At 31.2% G+C, this 26,089-nt stretch overlaps 1 protein-coding gene across 3 annotated transcripts; it reads left to right on the forward strand.

Annotated features, from left to right (window-relative positions):
• Nucleotides 1-59: 59 nt before the first annotated feature.
• Nucleotides 60-25,504, forward strand: LOC105325750 (stimulated by retinoic acid gene 6 protein-like). 3 transcript variants are annotated; one of them, XM_034443517.2, is made up of 17 exons: nt 60-289; nt 454-543; nt 7,206-7,317; nt 7,491-7,573; nt 9,384-9,508; nt 11,283-11,403; nt 11,581-11,629; nt 13,749-13,847; nt 13,936-14,027; nt 16,390-16,519; nt 16,643-16,769; nt 17,000-17,154; nt 19,870-19,918; nt 20,663-20,780; nt 20,865-20,996; nt 21,669-21,832; nt 22,149-25,504. In XM_034443517.2, the coding sequence occupies exons 1-17, from the start codon at nt 252-254 to the stop codon at nt 22,439-22,441; spliced, it is 1,977 nt and encodes a 658-aa protein (XP_034299408.1). In that variant the 5' UTR covers nt 60-251; the 3' UTR covers nt 22,442-25,504. The 3 variants fall into 3 exon arrangements, with proteins under 3 accessions (XP_034299408.1, XP_034299410.1, XP_065934569.1); XM_034443519.2 differs by having other exon boundaries at nt 63-289; nt 449-543; nt 22,149-25,503; XM_066078497.1 differs by lacking the exons at nt 60-289; nt 454-543 and adding an exon at nt 1,714-1,831 and having other exon boundaries at nt 22,149-25,503.
• The last annotated feature ends 585 nt before the right edge of the window (nt 25,505-26,089 follow it).

The raw sequence follows: 26,089 nt of genomic DNA on the forward strand, positions 1-26,089 counted from the left end.
TCAGTTCGTTACACCTTAAATTCAAGGGTCAAATTGCTTTTAACTTGTAAATGAACATTCCATTTTTGGAACAAAACACAGACTACGTAGCAAGTTATTTTTTTAGTTTGTAAAACAAACCACTGAATTTCCGTTCAGGTGTTTGATTTTGTTCAAACCAGACAGTCTTTGTGCTGAATTTATGTGCTAGATAAGCATGGAAAATTCGAAGATACGGTTATATTTACTTCCGGCTCTCTAATCTGATAAATATGGTGAAAATCAATGAACGAGGTTCATACGCAGAAAGGTATGCTGAACTGAAATTTCTATCCTAAATATGTACTAAAACTCTATTTATTCTACATTTAATTCCATTTAATATATCTGTACACGATGGTACGTATCAATTACTTTAAAAGTAAATTTTCTTTTTTCAAATTTTAAAAATACATTATGTACAAAAAAGAACAGATCCGAATTTGCAGAAGGGAATTCAAGGAATTTAAAAAGAAAACAAAAAGAATTTAAAAAGAAAACAAACCTATCCCACGTAAACGAGAGGTAAGTTGTGATTTTTACTCCATATTTCGTGGATTTAGGCAAGTAATTAATTAATATTTACGCCCACAAGCATAAATCAAATTGTTTTCCTGACATTTAGTATTAAAAAGCTTTAACATTATTCTACTTTTGAAGTTATTAGGCTCTTTATTTTAAAAACACTTAACCTGATTCAAAAGTGTTATTTTTATAAATGATATTCAAAACAAAGACAACCCTCTTTGCTCGTTACTTTCTATGAAAATGTATTATGAATGGGTTGCATAAACTAGTTAATTGCAAACAAATGTAAAAATCAATTTTCAATTATGAATTAGCATCGTGCAAATAAGTTCAATGATTGATGTATTATTTTTATCTTTAAAATGAATCATGCCTGTTTGAAAACATTGTTTGGGTTTTTTTCATTTCTCTTAGTGTTAGTCTAAAGATTATTTGTTTAGCGATTCCCAACCACGTAGGTCAATATAAACAAGTGTTTGGACATATCTTTAAACGTGATTAATGTTTCCTTGGTTTCATTTTTACACAACTGTATACATGTGTTATCTGTGAATTCAAGGAAACCAAATAATATGGATTTAAGACTTGAATAACAAGCAAAGTTACCTTAAAAAGTGTAAGTTATGAAGTAGCTCATTTACATCAATTCATTTAAGTGCATGTCCATAGACATATGTGTTTAGTCATACTATCGATTTGAAGCTAATTTTGCTCACAGACATCTATAAGATTTAATGTTGTTTTGATAGATATTTGCTTAGAATCTGATATCTTTATTGCATTAAATGTTCTTGTTTTTATGTAATACTTTTTTTAAGTTTTAAAGTCAAATGGTACATGTAACTAGTGGGATTTTGTAAGAATGTATTATATCTTAACTTAATGTGTTGAAGAAAGCCATTAGTTGGCAAAAGTTAAATACTTGTTTTAATTTTGATATCTCTATTGCGTTGAATGTTTTTGGGTTTTTTATATAATTTTACTAAAGACAAATGGTTACAAGTTATGTATGAATAATGGTCTCTTTCAATATGAGGAAATTTCAATTCCACGCATATAACATATAAATCAATCATGTTATTATAACAATCATTAATTTACAGTGTATAAATGTTAAACAAGATAAATATAAAATAACACAATGATTGACAAGGGCTTACTCAGTTATCGTAGTTGAAAACGATATCAGAATAAGAATAGGGAAGCCATGACCTATACAAGATAAATCAATGATTCGCCACGACCTCCGCCCACCACCAACCTTTCATTGATGGTCATTCAAAAGGTAACAAAAGTAGATTGTATTTATAACATCGCTAAAAATAACCATATCATAAAACTTACATGTCATCAAAATTTCTCTCTTTTAATTCATAAAAAAATTGATTGCTATTAATAAATATTTAAAAGTCTGACATCAGTTCGTGAATCTTATTTAAGCTTTACGTTGAATCATTATTAAAATAAATGCCATGCATAATTATTTAATTTAAAAAGTAGAGCATGAAATGAGAACATAGTTTATAAAACTAAAGATAGGGGGTTTTTGGTTTTTAAAATAAAAGGCGCATCAGTGTTTACAGTAGCGTTAATATGGATTTTTACTTTGTTTGCGTATATGTTTATCACGAAATGTCTGTTCTAGATTCACACAGGTGAACATCTGGTTTAAGAGTTTACACTGGTATCTGTTTTTGCTATAATTACAAGCATGAGACCATTATCGCCACTATATTTATAGTACACTTATTCGAATTTATGTATTTAAGATAATTTGAACTGGGAAACATGCACTATTGGCTATTTTTATTCTAGCGAATAGCTAATATAATTCCTGACTTCTTATTGGTGTTTGATTATAGTTCAAATTAATATTAGTTTCTATATCCAATTATTTAAGCATCGGTTTTTAACATTTTTTGCATCGGTTTCGAGTTGACTTTCTTAATAAAAGTGATCATCCGGTGAAAGAAATTTTGAATTAAGGTTATAACTGCTAACTCCTGTATCGGAGTTAAAGTAAATGGAAGGAAGCTTAACTGTTATGGGTATTGGCAAGTCTTTTAGATAGATTCTGAGTGACAATGGGTCAACAGGCATCTCCTGTTGCCTTAGCTTACCTAAACGATCACAATGTGAGACATCGTTACAGTTTAAAGTGGCTCACTATATCTTGAAAATATCTTGAAAAAGTTTCTCAGATAAATAAAACACTTCTCGCTTATAAAAGATTTCATTATGCATAAGTCAAAAAGGCGAGATATAAGTATTTTTAAGAGACAAACAGTTTTCTTTTTTTTTAATCGGTCCTTTCGAATAAAAGGCTAAGGCAGATTTGAGTTCGTGATCTGTGGTTTATACCCCATACTAAAATTCACTTAACTTTGCATATGATGACATTCAAACAAATTAATCGATACAAACAATTTCACATAGCATTTAAATCGCCATCTTTTGTTGTTTTGTCATAAATAGTATATACACTGTAATGAAGAAAGCTACCTAAAGACAAAATTAAGATCTAACTTGTTTAAACCCCTTCTTAAACTTAAGTGTAAGATATATAAATTAATGTTCCATCGTTTCTTAGTGTCTTTCTTAAAATGTTAATTTGAGGGAAAAGTTGCGTGATCTTACGTGGAGTTTGTTAATTTTAGTTACGATAATCAAGACTGCAGACTGTACTCACACACTGCAACAAAGATTTGTACTAATATTGTTTGGAAGACAAAACGTTCCTTAATTTTAACTGTACGCTCTATATAAAAGTTTAACAAATTTAGTGATTTTATTTTCCTAATTATGGACTCTCAAGCAAACTTCAGTCTACATCAAGGAAATAAAAAAGCCTGTGAATACCACCTACTTTATAACAAAGCCACCTAGTACTTATACGGAAACATTTTCCATATTATTTTTTAATTTCGCCAGTCTTATTGTATTTTATTTTGATTTTTTTTTCTTAAATCAAACATCAAACGACTGAACAAATTGTTTGCTAAGCTTGTTTATTTTTTTCAAATATCTTTGTAGAATAAAAACATCAAACTTATTTAGGTTTAAATATTACATTGGCCATATGGCTAACTATTCTTTATTGACCAAAGGAGCCATGCGGCTCATAGGCATATAATACATACAATTAACAGGAGAATGGCGGGGGATTCTACATGAAATATATATCAAATGGTGTACAATATTATTAATATATAATAGATATGTAAATATACGTAAGACAGAAAACATCATAAGGAATTAACATAATAAGTTTTCTCTCAGCTTCGAAGCTTTCAATAAATATTGGCAAAGTTTCTGAGTAGATTTGAAATTATCATAACTAAACAACTGTATAAATTTGAAAAAGGAAGGTTTCTTATAGTAGTAAGGTTTTATGTATTTTTCTCGAATAATATCAAACAATTTTCCATTAATACCAGCTATAACCAATTTATGCCACAGTTTATTGTGTTGAATGCTGTCGAACGCCTTTTATAGTCAACAAAACAACAGTACAAACGTTTCTTGTCATTCAAAGTTTTGCTTATTAATGAGTGTAAGACAAAAATAGCATCTCTTGTCCCTGATCCAGGTTTAAACCCAAACTGTGTGTCACTTACTACATTATTTTCCTCACTCCACAACAACAGACGTTTATTCAAGATAGATGTGAATAATTTTGAAATATGACTTAACAAAGTTATCCCCCGATAATTATCTGGGTAATTTACATCACCTTTTTCATGAATAGGGACAATTATTCCTTGTGACCAAACAGTTGGGTAACAACCGGCATTCAAAATGGCATTGAACAGTTTTGTCAAAAGAGGTGAAAATACATTTGAAAAACTTTTGAAAAATTCATTAAGTACATTATCAAAACCTGCAGACTTATCTAATTTTGAATCAGCAATTGCTTTGTTTATTTCATCAATTGTAAATGGAGAGTCAAGTTCTGGAAATATTGGAGGTTCGGATAATTCGGATACGGGGTCTTCATAATCAGTTTTGTTGATCGCAATATTTTTGAAGTGTTCATAAAATTCTGATGTCGAGAGCGTTGTATTATTTCTCTTTTTTGCACCTTTAAATACACGGAAGAATGACTTTGGGTTGGATCGGCGGAGTAACTCCAGTTGGTTTCCCTCATGTCTTTGGTATGTACGTTTAAGACGAGTTTCGACGGTTTTGTATTTCTTTTTGGCAGCAGCGAGTTTATCATGGTTTTCCGGTGTTCTAGATGTGTTGAATGTTGACAAAGATTTTCTATATTCCTGATATAGGGCCTTGCATCGATCATTGAACCATAGTTTGTGTTCTGAGTTGATGTTTGACTTGGAATTTTGTTTGGAACCGCGTACGCTGTTTTGGTTAGATGTTATTCCTTTTCACAGAACTCACTGAAAGTGTCTAGTATTGCGCTGGAAAAATTTGCGCTGAAAAAATGTTGATACCTTCAGGAGATTCGTCTATATCTTCAACAGAAGCGATTATATTTGGTGAACTATGGTCTTGTCGTTTTTTTATTTCGTCAATAGCATCCGGGTTCCATAATACTTTTGTAGTTTTTACCACAGGGGTTTGAGGTATATTATGCTGTTTATTATTGTTTTCTTTCGTTTTTACTGTAAGGTAAATGGGCACATGGTCGGAATATAAATTAAAGTCACCAACACGAAAGTTACAAGTTTCACTTCGCAAAAAAGCATTTTCAATTAGTACATAATCTATAAGACTGGTGCCTCTCGAGTTACAGAAGGTCACTTTTCCTGTTTTATCATCACTAGACCGACCATTCAAGATTCTCAATTGCGTTGACTTACATAAAGAGATTAGGGCACGTCCATGGGAGTTGATAGTATTTTTATCTTCTGTTCTGCGTTTTGTAATTTCTTCATCCGGGATATAACTAAGGACACTTAGTATATGACTTTATAAAGTTTTATCAATAATATCAAATTCAATAAAATCTGCTGCAATTCCACACCTGCTATTCAAGTCACCCATAATAAGTACATTTCCGCGAGAGATATATTTCGCAACACTATCTTCTAGGATATCAAAAATCTCTATATTGTAAGCAGAGTGGAAGACGCTTCCCTCGGGTGGTATGTATGTGAAGGCGATATAGAGGTCCTTGCCAGTTTCAAATAATCTTTGTCAAGCTTTAGCCAAATAATGCTATCGAATAGAACCTCGGATGCAGTGATAAATGACTTTAGCCACGTTTTGCTAGCAAGTAATAACCCACCCCTTTACATTTACTTCTCTGTATTGGCGGGAAAACGTCAAAATCACACAGTTCAAAATCATTATTGTCTAGCCATGTTTCACACAAGAATATCAAATCATTGTCCTTTAAAAGAGTTTGAAAGTTTTCGTCCTGTAATTTTTTATCAAGAGATCTCTGGACGTTCCAGCTACATATCTTCAAAGGATGTTCAAATGAACCCCTTCCGCTGTCCTATTTTGTATCATCGGGTACCTTGACCTCTGTTCCGTCTATATAGAGTCTATTTACTACTAAGCTTGCGCGTTGGTTGTTTTTCTTACCGTCTTGGTAGATAGGGTAAAGCCTCTTTCTCGCTTCGATTACCTCTGTGGGGAATTGCTCACGAACAAAATAGTTGGTGCCTTTCAGGTTTTTTGAATGGGATCGGACTGTTTCTCTTTCTTTATGAAAACTGAACTTGGCCTCAATTTTCCTATGTTTTTTCTTGTCAATAGGTCCAGCCCTGTGAACCCTTTCAAAACTGATATTTTTGGCAAACTGACTATCTAGTTTCATGTCATGTTCGATAAATTCGTATAGGATTTGCTCTTGTTCTTCTGGTTTTTCATTTGGTTTCTCGGGGATATTGAAAAATACTAAATTGTCTCTCATAGTTCTGGTCTGTAAATCAAGCAAATCGTCTTTTGTTTTGGCTAGATCTGCTTTGATATTGCTTGTTGTGTTTTCAATAACAGATGTGTTTGTTTTGCATTTGGCAACTTCCTCTGTTAGATAATTTACTGTTTGCTCCATATGAGCGAATCTAGTTTCAAGATTGCCAAGTTTATTAAGAATTTCATCTAAGCAGTTTAACTTTGATAATTTGTTGCGGATATCCACTAGAATGTTCTGAACAGTGGGCACAGGGGCTTGAAACTGGGGGAATCCTGACGGTACGCCAAAATGACGGTGTTGCTGGAGATTAGGGCTAAGGATTGGGGCTCCTTCCAGTACCTGTGTGTTTGTCATTTGGTTGGGTGTTTGGTGCATCATAGCTAATTCGGGTCTAGCATTTAGAATTTCATTTGAACCGGCTATCATTTCGCCAGTGAAGCCAAGTGTGACATTTTGACTAGTAATACTAGTACTCTGTATGTGTGTGTTATGTTGGTCATGCATTACTTGCGTTCTTTTTGGTGATAATTCACTTTCTGTTCCTGCAGAACTTCTATCAGACCGCCTACGTTTGCCAACTTCAATTTTGTTTTTGTTTTTGTTTGTGTTTCTACTCTTAGCCTTTAGCAAAGAATTCAAACACGAATCCTATATGGATGTACACATTAGTTGTCGTAATATAATGCTTTTAATTAAAGAATCAATAAAAGTAATATTAGTATATAGGCAGTTTTATTTAATGAAGTATTATCTAACAAAATCATTATATTTGTAGAATGCCAAAATATTCTGTGAATTCCACAACAGCTATACCTGTGTCGTCTGCTGCCAATGATCTGTGCATCCAAATTGATAAAGGAGTTCTTTGGGGAGTGTGGGTTTATGCGGTATATAAAGAAAGAAAGAAACTTTTAAGACAGATTAGAATTTCAAATGTTTCCACAATCTCTTTTATTTCGTAAGAATACACCTACAAAGCCCCTAAAAATCAATCAAATACCACATCTAGATCTTTTTATGGATGTTTATTTAATTTACAGATTTTATTCTTTGCTTACAGATAGTAGCAATACTTATTATATCTTTGTTTGAGAAAAGGCGATATAAACCTGAAATTTGCTTTGGGAGACCTGGACTACCATTGTAAGTACCTGTTGTATTATCAATCGTATCTCTCTGTAGAATGGTTTGTTTATGTGTTCAAGTATGTTTGTGGTTATTATATTCAGTTGTGCTAATTACTTTATGAAAAGTAAAAACATGCATGAGTGTTAGAATGTAACATTTCTATGAAGCATAACTTTGAATAATTCATAATAAAAAATAACACTAAAAAATCTTTTTTATGATTGAAACTAGGGATGTCAATTTAACTCGGTTGGCTTAGTCGATAACCTGGAGGCTTAAGTCGAGCGATAGTCGAGGACTCGATATTTATTTGAAAATGGGTGTCTTTTTCAAATCAAATAATGCTACTGTCATATACACCTTATCTTAAAATCAAAAACTTATGATATTAAATGTATGTACTAACTGTATTTGATAATACATATTTATTATAATATTTGATAAATTGAAAAGTACAGTATATTATTCAAGTATCGGTTAGAAAATGTCCTGGCTTTTCCTTTTTCCTGTGACGCTTACATATAATTGAGCTCAATATCATCTTAATAGGCAAATCAAATATGACTTGTTTTATGTTAATTTAATAATTGTCCATCTCTATTCTATAATCTACGATTAATGATTAAAAAAACAAACACCTTGACAAAATTATTGATGATTAAATTTTTGATTATGCAAACATCTAATCCAAAAAAAAAACTGATAACTGATAACTAGAAGAAACACAAATTGTTCTCAAGTACATATCTGCCCATGTAAATCAAAAGAGATCAATTATTAGGCGCTTTAAAATTACACCAGACACACCGATGGAAAAGAGTTTAAAGGGGCATGGTCACGATTTTTGTCAAAAATTATTTTCCCGAGTTTAATGTTTACAATGCTTCAGTAAGGCATTTTTAATAGGCAACCAAAATTTAGGTGTCAATTGTTGAGATATAAGCGAGTTACAGAGCTTACAATTCATTGCTATGTAAACAACGCTTTTGTTTACATTTTGAACGTTGAAGTAAAAACTCCCATTTTAGACCGAAAATAAATGTGGTTAACGTTAAGATATGTTTCTTTATGCTTAAAATGAATAAGAAGATTGAAATATCAGCTTGAAAAAGAACTTTTACCGGTATATTGAAGTAATGTAAACAAAAACAGGGCACGAGCCTTGTTTACATGACAAAAAATTATGAGCCCTGTATCTTGCTTATAACTTTACTGCTGACTCTCCAATTTTATTTGGTCTTTGGAAATGCATTCCTAAAGCATTGTAAATAATAAAAACAGAAAAAAAGAATTTGACCAAAATCGTGACCATGCCCCTTTAACTTACGGATTAAACATGTCGAGAAGAGAAAACTGTTCTGTTTTTTTTGGGGGGGGGGTTAACATTCGTAGCCAAAAAACTGCCGCGTTAAGAAAATATAAATAATGTATTTAAATTCTATCCACGTTAATACGACTAATCGACTAAGAAAATTTTAGAAGATGATCGGTGTGACCGAGCGAAAGTCGAGTACTCGAGTATTCGTTTACATCCCTTATTGAAACTTAAATACTAATAAAATGTATTTTTCTAAATTAAAAAAACGAACAATTTTTTTTTAATTTCACACATTCTGCAGACACACAATGCATTATTATGATGCTTTTAATATAATAATTCAGAAGTGCAAATTTCATGAGAGAGAGAGAGAGAGAGAGAGAGAGAGAGAGAGAGAGAGAGAGAGAGAATTTACTATACGTAAAGATAAATTGTAAATGACGTGTGTAGATTACAATATCTTATTTCAAAATTGGATCCTACATAACAAAAGCATTATCATTACAGGCCCATCAATTTTTTGGACGGTACATCTAATTCAATAGCCAATGCAGCAGCGTTTGGGTGTACTCTTCAACATATAGTAACCCTGTTGTTCTTTACGGAATTTACAGTAGATAATTGGATGTACTGTAAGTAATGTACGACAGCAACAATTTTTATCAAAGTGTAGTAAAGTAAAACATGTCTTTATTCTCACACGTCAAATAAAAGAAATTGAAGAAAAAGAGTTATGCTTACTAACCGTGAGCCAACGTTATGAACTTTTAAAATTCTCATGAATTCATAATTACCATTTATCAATCATTTATTTATATAATGAAAAGCCAATTTCTTAAGGTATTTGGAGGTATAAAAAATGACAATGATGTTCTGATAAAACATGTTGTTTTTGCTAGATGCATGAATCCAAAAATAATACTTTATTTCTTAGATTTAAATTTCTTGCAAATTATGACGATAACATTGCTCCATACATCTTTTTTTGTTATTGAAAGCCGCTTAAATTAACATGACGTAACAAAGTAGTTCATCAATGTTGCAAGTATTTGATTATCATAATAAAAAAAAATGTGACACTACTTTTGAGATGACACTCTTTTAATTATCAACAAGTGAAATGGTTGAGACATTTCACTTAAACAAGAAAAACAAATTAAGGTTGAGGGAATAGTACACTTTCGTAGAAATCACAGAGCGGTTGGAAATATGAAAACAAAGCGATTGAAAGCTGCGTTAGAGTCTACCTAGGCATTGTCAGAAGAAATGCTATCGCAGAATCAGATTCAAGAGCATGTCGATTTCTCTCGGAGATTTTAGGGAAAGCTGTTCTAGATTCTTTAACGAAACAAAACGGATATAAATCAGAAGCAGAAGGTGTTAAATTTGACCGAAAATTGACTAAACACGAAAGGTCTGTGATATTACGTTTATCGATTGTTATTAGAGTCAGGAATGAACTAATATTTAACTGATATAAACACTTCGATAAATTGTGATTGTATTTTAAAGCCGATATATTGTAAAAAAAAGAAAAAGGAATGAATAAAACTTTACACTGCAAATTACAGATAAACATAAGATTTTTTTCTTTTTATGCCTAAATTATAATTTCATTACAAAACTAGGTATGTTAAAGTGTAAGTTGGTTAGTCTGAGTACACAGAAAGCAAACAGTGTCTTAATGTGGTTACAGTACTGATATTTCTCAAAATCGGACTGTCTCAGATAAAACCAAATATGGAAATCAATGGCAGTGTTTTAAGTAAGATATATGTCTCAAACGTTTCTGTATGAAAAAATATCAGACAGTTCTCGGCCCTAATGGGCCTCAAAACTCTCTGATATTTTTTTCACACAGAAATGTTTTCGGCATATATCCAATACATATTTACCTGTCGTCATAGAAACCGGTTAACATCCAATACGTTATTGCTTTATTAGAAATGAAAAACGATTAGAACCCGATCCATTTTAAATTATCATAGGTCGTTCGGTATGATAAACAGTTAATTGAATGAACGTTCGGGAGATATGAAGAGTTTTCACTGGAGAATTAATTTTTATATTTCCCTCACAATCATGCAAAAAATGTATTTTATATGAGGGAAAACACTTGAAAGTGTAAATATATACATAGGAAAATATCTTATATTTAAAAGCTTAAATATATGACAGCTTTCTTTACTAAATAATAATAAGGTAGATCGAAAGACTAATATGTTGACCACTCAGGCTTCTTAAAATAGAACATGAACTATTTATGAGAACGAGAAACGTTCAACGAGTTGACTTATAGTCAGTATGCATTGCGAGGCTGATCGTGTGTATCTGATAATGATTTGACTTATAAATATTGTAAAGCTTTAGTAACTTGAAGTACACATGTATTATTATTTATTGCAGCATTGGTGTTGTTCCTGTTCTCCTTTATTGTTGCATTGAGTTTTTATCCAGTATTTGCCTGTTTGAACTCACCATCAAGAGTATTTGGTTCTCTCGTTGGATTTTTATATACGTTACTTCTGTAAGTTATACAGTTTACTTCATTAGCTCAATTAAAGATGTCTTTGCTTTTTTTACTTTTCGATTGCCGAATTTAAAGAAGATATGCAATTAAGCCAAGTTAAATCATCCACAGGAATTTAAAATTAATTGATTTTTAGTACGTCAAAGTATTAAATGCATCTTATGTTTTTTGTAGAACATTGATGATGTTTGCAAGAAGTTATTTCTGTAAAGTGAAAGAATGGGTGAGGAAATGTATTTTAACAATGAAAAAAGTTATGAAATATATTGAATGTAAAGACAAACGTATGCATAGTTTTCAAATGGTTCACTTACCAACAAGAGAAAATGATAATGAATAAATTACATGATTAATAGACTACGGAATTTTACACGAGGCCATTGTTTAACTAAAACATTAATCGGAAGTGGGTCTTTGTATCCCTATTTTTGAGTTTGATGCAGGATTAGAATGAATTAAAAGAAACGAACCTATTGTTTAAATGTTAAGGAGGATGCTCACATATCACAATCATCAAATTGTTCAATTATTTATAATAAAGTTTTTTCTTTTAAGTTTTTCTTTATATAACACAATTACTAGGTCCCATCTACCAGGCCTAGTGATTTTCTGTCGATAATTTGAATATATATGTGTTGGTATATAATTTTTGCATTGATATTCTGTTTAACAGGCTCTTTTGATCAACAATAATTTGTTAATATGTTAATGTTACAGCGATTTTCAATCAATAATTCATCAGGTTGCTTGCATAATATACATGTAATCATTAATAAAAATATCAGTTCTAAATACTTTTTTTTAAAAAGCAATATATATTTCTATATTGAGCTTTGAATCCCTTCTGGGGCCAAAAAATTGTCCCGGGAACATGGTTTAAGTACGAATGATTTAGAATTATTTTTTTATAGAGAAGCTTTTAGTTGTACGTAAATATTAGCATTACTGGTTCAGTGTTCTCGCTGAGATACTATTTAGTCGTTCATCCTATTTCCACAAGTGTTTGAATTATCTTATCTTTGTTATGTATTTATCCTTTTATTTAACAATTTAAATCTCACCTTCCATAAGGATGTTTGTTGCAAGTTTGGTTTATTTTGCTTAATGGTTCTACAGATACCATAGGCCACATCGCTCACCTGAGCAACATTAGCCATAATGTAATCAAATTAATGGAGTCATGCTAAAAAAATATGTAGTAATAGAATTAATCCTGTGTTTTAACATTCTTCATATATTCCTATGTTGAACATTGAACCACTTTTAAATAGGATTATTTCACATGTATCGTATCACATAATGAGTATTACAGTTCTCAAGAAGATCTTAAACCAATTATACAAACATACATGTATATATAAACCAACATCAAACTTTTAGCCCCTTAATCTAGGGTCTAAGCAATTGAGAATCAGCAATGTGTTAAGAGGGTCGAATATTAGTAAAACCATGCATTATATTATTTAACTTCATGAGATCATTTATTTTTTCCAATGCAGATATTGCCCCTTCCCTTAATTGTGCCCCCACCCTATCTCTGGGGATCATGATTTTAACAAACTCGAATCAATCCTACTTGAGAATGCTTATTACATCTTTTCTGGCCATATGGTATTTGTTAAGATTATTTAAAAATGCATGCAAATGTTCAATAATTCTTCCTTTGAAAAAGAGCGTGGTCCTTCCTTTAAATAAACTTGAATCCCCTTCACCTAAGTTTGGTTTAAATCGGCCCAATGGTTCTGGAGAAGAAGTCGAAAATGTAAAAAGTTAAGAGACTGACGGACGCCGGATGACAATTGAGCAGAATACCTCAATTGAGCTTTATTTCAGCTCAGTTCAACTAAAATCAAAACTGGAAACGCTGATAAACTTGCGGATAGACAGACGACGTTATAAGATGCAGAAAGCTCAATTGAGCCTTTGTTTAAGACCAACATATTCTATGCCTTGAATCAAGACAGTTTTCTTTTTATAAATGCCGTTTATATTGTTTGACCTAATGTGTACATAAAGCGTTGTACAAAAAGCAAACATAATCTGCTGATAAATTTTTGCTAGCAAACTGTTAACATGAATCACGTCTCAATTTCCGAAAATTCTTCCCGTAAAAGTATATTTAGAAAATGTGTTTGACCAGCTATTTAAAGCTAATGGCATATTGATGATATTTAAAGATGTAGAAATATGGGAGAAACATGTTTTTCTCAGAGTAACCTAATGCTGAATACATATTTTTTTCGAAATTAATCCTGATTAATAATGTAAAAGGTGTGTGCTTTTTCAGCTAACAGGTTTTGTTTGATGATGTATTAACTAGGATCTTTTGGTAACGTTTTCAGTACTGGGCCATCTATGCTGTTACACTTATCAGTGAAATCTACATTATGATTTTGTTTACGTACCGATTTTTCACAGCAATCTTCAAAAAAGCTAAGTTTGTAAGACCATATTTATGTTTATTTCAATTTTTCAAGATTATAAAAACAAGTTTAGTGAGTAAAAACTTGATTTTTAAACTTTTAAAAGCGCAATGAAGTCCTAGTAAAAATAGATCAGATACAACATGTTAAGGAGCTTTTGGTGAAGCCCAAATTGCACTCGGATAGGAATGATATCAGGTACGATTATTATGTATAATTTCCTAATTTCAGTCTGTGACTAATGTTTTTTTGTCTTTGTTGTATTTAAAGGTCATATGAAACGATTTTTAACACTATGATTTTCTTTTATAATTATAAAACTTGGTATAAACAAATGTTAAAATACGTGAAGTAAGATTTTTTTGCCTTTGCATTACTGAGAATTAACCGTGAAAATTCTCCCCCGCTTATCGTTCTTAATTTTGTGGATTTATGACGTCACACAGACCCACTGATGTAAACAATGCAACAAAACTAGTGTAATTTTACAGTAGTTTATTGATTTGATTTTTGTAGTTTTTGCATATATGAACGTGTCTTTCTTTTGAAATGAGATCATTTGATTTCGTAGTACAGAGGACTTAGTTTTTATTGGTCGTTAATGAATAAATCTAATATCAGCTTCTGACCAGAGTAAGATCTTGTTGAAGATCCCGTGCTGCAGTGAAAATTAAACGAAAGAAATGCTCCAACATTAACAACTGGTTAATGAATTATCATAATCCTTTTGAAAGAGAAACATCATTTTCTTCTTCGATACGTATAATGATTGAGCTACATTTAAAGGGAATTAAAGCAATTTAAATCATTTAATTTATTTTTTCACATGAAAAAGTATAAGGCAGGCCAATGAAAATGTTTGATGCATTGGCTACATAGTTTGTAAAAATTGTAAAATAATATAAATTTCTGACTTATTGATACATACATGTAGCAATATCTTAAGAAAATACTTTGTGTACACGTGTATATACGTTTTATTAAATTAGATCGCGGAAATATGACATTTAGGGATTCAGAAATGTATTGGTAAATTAAATCGGTTGTTTGATAAAAATAGTTGTGAACGACTGTGAATATAATCAACAGATTTGATTAAGAACAAGCATCAATAATAATTAAAAAAAAAAAAAAGAAAGAAAAAATTGCGGAAGAAAGTGAGATCGAAGGGATCTGTGAGTAAACACCGCACATACACGTTGTTAAATCAAAACACCACACATACAGGCAGGCACGTACATGTAGCATCAGGGGGGGGGGGGCAGCCCCCCCCCCCCTTTTTTCTCGCAGCAACTAAATTTTTAAAATTTACATATAAAAAATTGAATTATCATGGAGTTGCCCCCCCCCCCCCCACTTTTTGGAGGATGTAAAAAATTAATATGAAAATAAGCAAATGAGGATTGAAATTGAAAATATATAGAACGCAAACCTTTCCCCCCCCCCCCCCCCCCCCCCCCCGGGATTAGGATTTTGGAAAAGTCCTAATATTTCCTTTTTTTCCTTTTTTTTTTTTTTTTGGTTTTTTTTTTTTTGCTTGTCAAGATTTTTTTTGATGAGTCTACGTACACGTTTCAAAATCAAAACATTGGAAGAAATTTCCCTTAGACTAAAAATAATTAAATGGTAACATATTTGTGAATTTGAAAGCGAAACAGACGATTTAATCGTGAAGCGAATGAGGCACAATGAGGCCTATATGTTGTTTAGAAGAAAATCTTAATAAATTGCATGAACGTGCAAATGGGAAAAACGATCAGTTATTTTTGAATTTGACAATTTCATTAAAAAGATTGAAATAAAACATATATACATGCATTTATTAAAATTACATGTATATTATACTTGCATGTAGATCGATGAAGAAAATCATTCATTCTCTGTGCAGTCTCTAAGCTGAATATGTACACGATATCAAATATAAACGCACATGATTTATTTCTTGAGAGAAAAAATACTGCCGTGGTTCATTATTGTATAATTATACAAGTTTTTATATAAAATAGTATTTGTTTTTCTTTTAAAATGCTACAAAATGACATGGATATTTGTATTAACAACATAGCTTTATAAGGCCATTGGGTCTTACTGACGTCATAAGCAAGGGAGCTAAGCCGCGTAAGTCAATGTTCATTTTTCCTATTAAGTGATTTTGATCGACTGTGGCGCTCACATTTTGCATAAAATATTCAAAAAACAATGTCAGTCTTATTAAATAGGCACTTATGAACTCATTCCCGTATATAACTCAATATGGTCAGGATATCGTTTCATATGACCTTTAATTGTTTGCATTTCCTCTTTTATGCATTTTGTACTCCCACTCACACAGTCATGTACTGAATAGTTCAGGTTGACAGAAAATTAGCTTAGCCCTTTACAATTTGAAAATGTACATGTATTAGTCAGCTAACATGTGATTTTTTATAAACCAACTTAAGATACAGTTTAAGTAAACATAAGATACATTATAATAAGTAGTCAGTCAATTATTTTACAAATTTCAAAAGCTTTAACACAGTACAACAATTTCAATACAATATTTCATTTTATATTTTAGAGAAAAAATTGTTTCGTATTCGGAGACTGTTTTGGCAGAAGCAAAGCTATGTTGTCTTCACAAAAGCCTGTATCGGTGTACAACAAGGACTCTTGCCATCAACACCATTGTTATACTTGTGTTCTACTATGTAATTATATTATTCTTTTGCTAATGTCATTAACTTCAGATATCTTTTAAAATCATTTCATTTTCATTCTTGTATCAGATATTAACCAAATTATATGAATAATAACTGATGATTTATTTGTAGAATTTTCTACTGACGTTTTATCTAGGAGAGCTATTTGAGAGTTTTTTGTCGAACTTGGCGGATTATGTCTTTATTACTTCAATGAATGTTCACGAACAGATTGTCATTTTATCGGACGTCATTAGAGGTAGTTGTTGTATTGTAAACATCTCGATGAACTACATTTCTAAAACCAAATACATTAACAATAAATATGTGAATCATATGGCATTCTAAAATAATGCCATTTCTATCTTTCTTTTGTCTTAATTTAGTGTTCTACTATGTAATATTATATTTTTACTGGTATATTAAGCTAATATATCATTTTATATTTTAAACGTGAGGACCTGGTCATATTTTTATCTAATATTTCAGTGTCGTTGATAATCGGCAACATTCTGTCCGCTGTTTATCTGATAACCAACATGGTCCTTATCTACCGGTCTCAGAGACAACATCTCATGAAAAGATGGAGAGGAGACAGATCTTTTATTCCCAGTCAATGCAAACTTGATCACTCAGAAATGCTGGTAAGTATTACATTTACTAAAATCAATTGTATGCAATATAATCTGAAAACAAAATTAATATCAATTGAAAAAGCCGAAATTAAGTCATCATTTCTCTTTATTCTCCAAAACAGTGATATGAGATATAGAAAACTAGTCATGCTCCACGACATTAAGGAACTTCAATCACTTGAACCCGTTACCTCAGTAATAAAAATCTTATGCAACGCATTTTTATGAAGAACAATTACGGCCGTATTGAATAGACATTTTCAATAAGATCTCGAACAAAATAAAATTTAGTTACATTTCGTACTGTTATCTCCTCAGTATGAGGTCGCATGACATTCGCTATGCTTTAGTAGATCATGCAGGGAACTATTTTTAATAACAAACCAAAAATTAACCACAGATTCTAACCTATTAAGTATTATTATCATTGCTAGTTTATATGTTGGCTATGGTAAATTTATTATATGGAGGATATCTACTTGTATATTATGTGGTTTTGTATTTTTTTATCCAACGAGTTGAAATGGTATATATATTCGCGAGGCTTGCCGAGCGAACATAAACATTTTAACGAGTTGGATAGAGCAAATATAGATTACACAAATATAGATGTCCTATTTATCTCATAGAATTTGAGTTATATTATGAAGCTTTTTAGACAGTCCCTTATATGACCGAATTAACTTTTATCAAAGAATAAACGCTTTACAAAGTTGAGTTTATAGTATATGCGGTTATTGTGAACTTGCGCAAAACCATACGTCATTTCGGATATAAATTTAACTGTCTTAATTTAAAGCTTTACTGAAATAAACCTTGAAATATTTTTAATCTTCAAATAATTTTTCTTAGAGCTTAATTACTTAACTAAATGAAAATACTGATCAGAAGACTTTGATAATCAAGTTTGCTGACATAGATAGTTGTGATTGCTCATTAGTTTGAATTGACTCGAACGAGTTGTTGATGTTTTATGAAACAAACTCTAGCCTAGTGATTCAAAGTTGAAAATATTGAATAAGGATGCTAACTGGACAGTGGTGGCAAAATAAAAAACTTGGGAGAAATTATTTCGAAACGTTCTTGTAAAAAAAAACCACAACCGTCCTATTTTCATCGCGTCGTCAGGTGGAACTCCTTGATAGCTAGCGTGAATATGCAGTTTTATAAACTATATAGTGATGTATTTTCCTGCACATTTAAAACTTAAACAAACTCCAGTTTAAGTCAGTTTTCGGTTCGATAAAAATATGTGAAAATGCTATGGAGGTCTTCGGAAAAAACTGACTAAAGCGTTGAAGCGAAACAAAAAGAGTTCGGACCGAAAGAATTTGATAAATCATCACCCATTTCATAAAGCGAAAGGTTTATCACACGGGTAATATACACCACACGTTTTAGAAAAAGCAGTTTATTTTTTCCTGGGTCTACAATGTGAGGGATACAAAAACGTCATTTTGTGTTAAACCCTAAGTCCCTAAAATCTTTCATCGGCTTGAGGCGCTTTACTAAGTTACCGGTAGCTGTAGTATGCTGGACTGCTGCATATTACGCGCCTCGGACTGTACAATATTGGACAAAATGGACATTTTCCGACTTATCATCGTTGCTGAGTTATGTATTATATGAGTACTAAACACGTTTTTAATCTGAACGCGAAGTCTGACACCCTAGCATTTCTGTGATTTTTTTCATATTTGTAAAACGGATTAAATCTTATGGAAATGATTTTTGTCCTATTTCTTTTCGATCAAAAAGTTCATATACATAAAGGCCCTAGCAATTTGGAGCTCGGTATAAGAACAACAAACCGTGGCTCTAAATATTTATATATATATTCCGGAGTTGGATTTCGATGAACAATCGGATATATCATGACAACTAATTTCTTTTGTGCCTTCATGTCAGCTTTAAGCGAATTGTTAAACGTATTTTTTTTCTATTTATCTCTCAAAAACAAAACCCAACGTATATATTTCAATACCAATGGATTATAGATTATATGTTAAACCTAAGTATATTAATTCCTATTTTAACTAGAAATTCCTTATTATTAAAATGTTACATTAATATATACGACTACATCACATACATTTAAAGGGACTTGGACACGATTTGACTTAAAATTTTCAATTTTTATTTTTCCATTTTTAATGTTTATACTGATAAATATAAAAGTTTATAATGCTATGTCAAAATTTGAAAGTCAAATATCAAGTTATAAGCAAGATACTGAGTTCATAATTCAAACTGTAAACAAAGCTTGAATATTGCCATTTTTTACATATGTGTTGTATTGGTATAAGTTTCAATCAAATGTATCTTTCTTTTGTTGATAATAGTAGTTATGAAGATACTGAATAAGTTTAAATTGTTTTTTTCATGTCATTTTGTCTAAGAAATGGTAATTCTCTGCATTACTTTTTTTGTAAACAACTATAAGACTCGAGTTTTGTTTACATAATAACCAATTCTTACCTCTGTATATCGCTTGTAACTTGACTTTAACATTGAATATTTTGGTCAATCATTTAAAATGCACCAGTTAACTATTTTATACATAAAAATTAGATTAAAAATTTTGATCTCAAATCGTGTCCAAGTCCCTTTAACAAAACACAATCAACAAACAACGTTATCTCGGTGATATATTCGTATATTTCAAATAAAACCCAATCAATTCATATTGAAATCAACTTTTCGATTTGATTATATTTGTTTTAGGTAAAAAGTTTAATGTATGCTGGAAACCAGGTTTCATATCTTCTTGGTGGTAAGATTCACTGTTTCATCACTTATTTATTGCTGGCGGAAAAGAAATCATTTATGGCGACTCTTCACAGGAATTTTTATTACATTGAAGCCAATAAAATCAAATGTCATTATCATGATTACTTCCTACTTCAGTGACACCATCATTCCATCATTGATAGAATTTAAAAAAACTAAAAACGTTAAAAATATGAACATTTTATTATTGTTAATTCTCAGAGTTATCGTATTGACTTTGTGTCATCAAATGTGCATCAGATGCAAAACAATGTAGAGTTTTCCGTTTGTTTTAGAAGTTGTTTATCGTTAACGGGGAAGTGCGGCTATTTCGTACCTTTGAGGATCAAAATGTAAACATTTCTTGAACTGGCCTGCTTCTGCCACAAACTGTTGTCAAGGGATAAAACGGAAATAAATATTAGGTTTTATATGTTTGGGGAGGGGTGTTATTGATTTTGTAATTTTTTTTTAATTTGGGGTTCCGTTTGCTTTGGATTTTTTCATTGGAAGTTGGAAATCTACAGAAACTTGACGCATGAAATAAAGTCGTAAGTCGCCCGGTATGATAAACAATTTATTACACGATGTTCCCAATCATAAATAATTTTCCCCATGAAATCATGTTTCCCGAGGGCGATATCCTCGAAAAATATTATTTCTTTTAGTGGAAGATATCTCCAGGTTTCCTCTTACCATCCTATCATAAATTATAGTATAAGACAATTTTTGCTTTGCATACTTCCAGGTTACCTACTTTCCCAGGTAGTGATTGTTGTCTTCTGCATCTTCTTGGCATATTGTGTTATTTTGCCGATAATGGAAAAGGTTCCAAGTGTGTTCCTGTATCCTGTTGAAGTTTTCTTGTAAGTATAATGCATATGTTTACGGATAAATTTCACTTCAAACGCCTCTTGTACTTTCTCGGTGTTACTTTAACATTTTAACAGACCTGGTGTGTTGTTCATGTTTGGTCTTCAATTCCTACTTCGATTCATCAGCGGTCGTATATTCCTGCAGAACCATTTCGTCAGTCGTCAAAGCGCTACAGACATGGAAAAAGTATTGGCTCTTGATAACAGGTATATATGTATTTTTGCTTCTTCGGTATAGAAAAACTAGTTTCAGCTTGAAAAAGTTTTTTTCATTACTTATGGCCTGATATAGGAATTACAGCATTCAGTGGAATACGATTATACACTGTATAATCCCATTAGCAGCTTTTCCGACAGAAGTTTGAAGCTCAACATTTTCAATTACATTTTTTTAAATCAATATTTTAAAACATAGACGCTTTGATTGAAGGCTATTGCATTAACATGTTTTTTTTATTAGAAAATTGTCTCTCCTTGGCTACAAAAACATTTAGCTAATTATGACATGTTCGGATTTTTTCTAAGTACTGTAGATTCCTTATTTACGCGATTACTTAATTCAACGATCTAACTGTTTTTCATAAAAATTTTATCATTATTTTTTTTAGTTAACATGCGTCCGAAAATTAAAAGCGTTATTTTAAAATCTGCGAGACTTGATTCTCACGATTTTACTCGGATATTAATTCCTCGCTTTTAATTAAGAGTTTACAGTAAATCAATTTTCTGATTTACATTAGAACCTTTGGCAAGACATTTAGATTCATTGACTAAATATGTAATAATGATATTGTGTGCATTGTCTTATATTTGTAATCGATGCAAGTACTCGTGAAATTTTAATATAGATGTTATCAATATATAGTGGTTGTTTTACAGACGGGTATACCAGAACCTGTCATTTTTCCTGTTTTTCTACTACATCCTGACTGGATTGTACCGATGTACATACCGTGTGCTGACTTCTATGTTCATAAGTTTATTCTACATTGCACGTATGGATAAACCACTACTTGTTTCGGGATTTGAACAGTTTGACATAGGTATGTTTAAATGTATTGTAGAATAAGTTTTAGTGTCTTAAATCATACACGGAAGTAAATCTGTATTTTAATTAATGATGAATGACTTTGAAGAAACTGAAATGTTATATTTTTTGGCTGCTTTTTTTAACTGTTTCAGTGTATGCTTATCTGACGACACACTTTTTAGATCACAAATTAGAAAAATCCAATGTGACATAATTTAAACGAGTAGAGTGTACTTTTATTACTGGAATACAAATACGATTAAAATTGCAGCTGTAAAAGAATTCATTTCTTTACTACGAATTGTGAAATGTTTTTTTTTTATCTTAAGGTTACATGACCTATCTGGGGTTTTTGGAGGTCGAACTTCAGCATTGCCACCCAGTTGTAGTCGTGAGCTGTGATTTGATGCTGAAATCTGCAAATGCATTGTCAACAAAACAGGAAACAAGTTTAGAGTCGCCTTCGTCGGAAAATAATAGACAAGAATTGTCAAATATGTACACACATAGAATTAGAAACAAGTGGCAAAAGATGATGACATTAGTCTCCAATTCGAATCTTTGCAAATATTCAAAAACTAATAATTCTTTTGAACAGCAAATTTCCCTCAATGTTGTTTAATTTGATAATTTTGATGATGTATCATATTTTTCAAGACTGTGCACCTACATGTATGATATATACATATAAATCATGCATGAACAACACCAAATATAAATAACGATGATTAAAATAGCTTGATTAAATGTATTTTATATTAAGATACCTTTGAGAAAAATAGTGTTGTTTCAATTAAACGGGAGTACTAGAGTACGATGTAAGAAACCTATGCGTGTTTGAATTTTCTAGTTAAATTTTTACCTTCGAACTATCGTCCATGTAGTACACTTTGAAATAATTACACATTTAGTAGCTGAAAGAGAAGAATATATAATTGGTTAATATGATTTAAGGTATCTCACTCCTCATTATTTTAATTTCACTGCGCAGATGATCATTATATCATGAATGAATATGATTTTGTTTATCTAATTATCACAGAGAGATTATTATTTCATAATAACACAACATTCATAAGAAAAATAAATTTTATTTCAAGAAACAAACAAGTTTTTAGGGGAACTATTTTTTTTTTCACGCGGAAGGTTTTGAGACAAAAATAACAGAAATAAGCAATTTTATGAATTGTCAATGTACATTTCTTTTTTTTTTCATACTTTATTCATTGTTCATAATATTAACATTTGATTGGTTTGTAACATATTCTATAGGTTCTGTATGACATGTACAAAATCCAATCTTGAGAGAGTGATAAACGTTTAGCATAAAATTTTGAAAATGTATAGAACATGTCTGAATTTTTAAGCCACATTTTGCGAAAAGTTCACCGTTTTAGCCCTATATCACGTTCAGAAGTCGGGATTGTGTCCGGTTGATTAAGTGGACATGTTGTCTGTAGAGTGTGTAGAGTGTGCTATAACTGTTCATGAGTCTCTTAGGTTTGCACATGATCAGTGTATTCTTCAATCAATGCTCGATTTGCTCTGTCATTCCTTTTTCATCTGGCATATAATGTTGCTCGTTAATACCCTTATCGTTCTCCACTTGACATGTTTCTATTCCAAAATCAAAATCTACTGGGATTGACTCCTAAACGTCAATTGAAAATTTCCAGTATATACTTTCAGTACAATGGCGTGTATTCTCATTTCCTCCTTGCTTATGAGGATTTTTGGACCAATATATATTGAAACAATTTAAAAAAAAGGTTTCAATATGTAATATTTCCCTTGAAAATATTTTATCAAAACAATAGCAACTACACGTACCAGAAATACTATCATACACAATCATCACATTGCAACAAGATCCTTCTGTCGACCATGCAGATACATTACAAGGCCCATTTTTAATATATATATTTTTTTAAGTCAAGAAAGAAACATTACCGGATTTCAAAACATACTTTGAGATTACGCATCTTTATACATTCTGTCTTTGTTATTTAAATTTACAGTCAATTTAACAAGAGGTTAATTTTCTTACATTTGAATATAGATGTGGATCTTCAGTTGGTTGCCTGATTTGTGGTCTTCATACTTTCTTACTAAACATTTCATTAAAGTGCTTGTCGTGTAGATATCTCAAATATCTAATATTTTCTTGTATTATGATCGACTTCAAAAGGAGTCTAATTTTAATTCTTGCATTAGTAAATAATATATCATAGAATTGTTCTTACCTGCCTTGATTACATGTCTATAAATGCACACACATACATGTACAAATAACAATTCTTGACCAAACGTAAATGTTCGCAACATTATATCATGTATGTATTCTTGCTACCGAATGGTGTAAAGTCAACACTAGTTGTTCTCGTCAGTGCCAAAATCAGCGGTCGCAGTCGTCTTTGATGCGTTGTTCGCCCTGAGAGAGATGGTGGTGGTATGTGTGAAATGCCTATTCTACCTGAATTTTCCACAGTTGACAAATACTTTTGGATCAGTGTACAGATGATGAAGTGGCGATATGTTTGTACAAAGTTGTTACTCCTTTTTGTTGATGTAGTTAAACTTGGTGTTGAGGTTAATATAGCTTGTTCTGTACTACTGACTAAATTGAAAAAATCAACACAAATCTACTCTTAGTAAGAATGTATGCTATTAAAATTTTACACACTTATTTTCAATATAAATTCAACTTCCCGCCACCTTATTTTTAAAGCTCTTCAAAAAACTGAAGTTTCCGGGGCGAAAAATGCATAATACCGCACATAGTCCTTTGTTCAAATCACAATCTTTAGGAGTAGTGTGGGCCAGATTGGGGATTTAGTTGTACAGAGGAAAACATTTCAATTATTCACAAAACTGAAATGTTTTTATGTATGCTTTTACTTATATGCAATCATTTTTATATATTGCTGATTCTTTAAAATTGTTTAAACTTTGGGCCTCACAAAGGGTTCGGAGTCTGATGTAGGTTTTTATTCTGTATATTATCCATTGTGAAGGGTCTTTTAGAGTACTACAATGCTGAATGTGATATGACTCTACAATCATCCTGTTAGTAAAGGGACTTGATTTTAAATATAACAATATATAGTGGGAAACAGATTTTTTTTTGTAAAGGACCTACATGTATATATCACATTGTCCAAATATTTTGTATTATGACTCCATGAAGCTGATTTTGTCATGCCTATTGATGCTCAGGTGAGCGATGTGGCCCGTGGGCCTCTTGTTGTAATTTATATCGATCTTTTTCGAATGGTTTAAATTTCATTTTATTGTTTACATATGTATCGATTATCAATTACAAACAAAAATATATATTATACATTAATCAGATTTATACGTACTTGTATCTATTGAAGTTGATTCAATTGTGCTGAGGTAAACCTTACCTGAACTGTACTACTCACTAAATGGAGGAAGTAACACGCATTAGATTCTAATAAATTTTGAATACATGAACTACAAATGTTACCTATTGTTAATCTAAATTTTATTTTATTGGATAAGTCCCTTTGTTTTACACAATTGTACAGCTACAACCATTGATATTCATAATTAAGGAAAAATATATTGCTGTAGTTTGTATTTCAAAGCCCTTTAGCTTTTTGTGAAGTAGGAGTTGTGGTTATTTGTTGCAATTCAGTCGTTTTGACGCCCATTTTCTTTGACGTTGTTCTTATCCTTCTTTTTTCTTTTTTTTTTTTTGGTGTCAACATTTTCGGAGTACTTACTTTTGTTTAACACATTTGCTATTGTCGATGGAAGATAAACTGAAAAGGGTTAAAAAATAATAGATTTTTTTTTTTTTTTTGCTTAATAAGAATAAAGATTAATTAAATGGTTAATATATCAATGACAGCTACTTCTCAGATGAAGTTGAATCCTCTTTCTGTTATTCTTTTGTTTGATTCTTTGTCTTACATGAAAGAAATCCTTATTTCCTCTCCTCGTCTAGATAAAGTCACATTCTTCAAATAATCACATTGTTTAAAAAAGCGATAGCAAAGAGGTTCAATTTCTGTCATCTACAAGTAATAAATTTATTTTCGTTAGACAACAGAAACGTTGTTATCAATCACTTTAGTATGATACAGCTGCGGTAGGAATCTGTATAACTGCTTTAAAGAAGTTACAAACCTGAACCGCCTTGAGCCTTAATTATGTTTTAAGGTCAGACGACACGTTCCTCAAAAATCTTTTTTGTATCTCCTCGTAATAAAGAGTTCCAATAAAAAATATTAATTTTATAATT

The sequence above is a fragment of the Magallana gigas genome, chromosome 3, assembly GCF_963853765.1.
Source record: "Magallana gigas chromosome 3, xbMagGiga1.1, whole genome shotgun sequence".
In the NCBI taxonomy this organism is placed as follows: domain Eukaryota; kingdom Metazoa; phylum Mollusca; class Bivalvia; order Ostreida; family Ostreidae; genus Magallana; species Magallana gigas.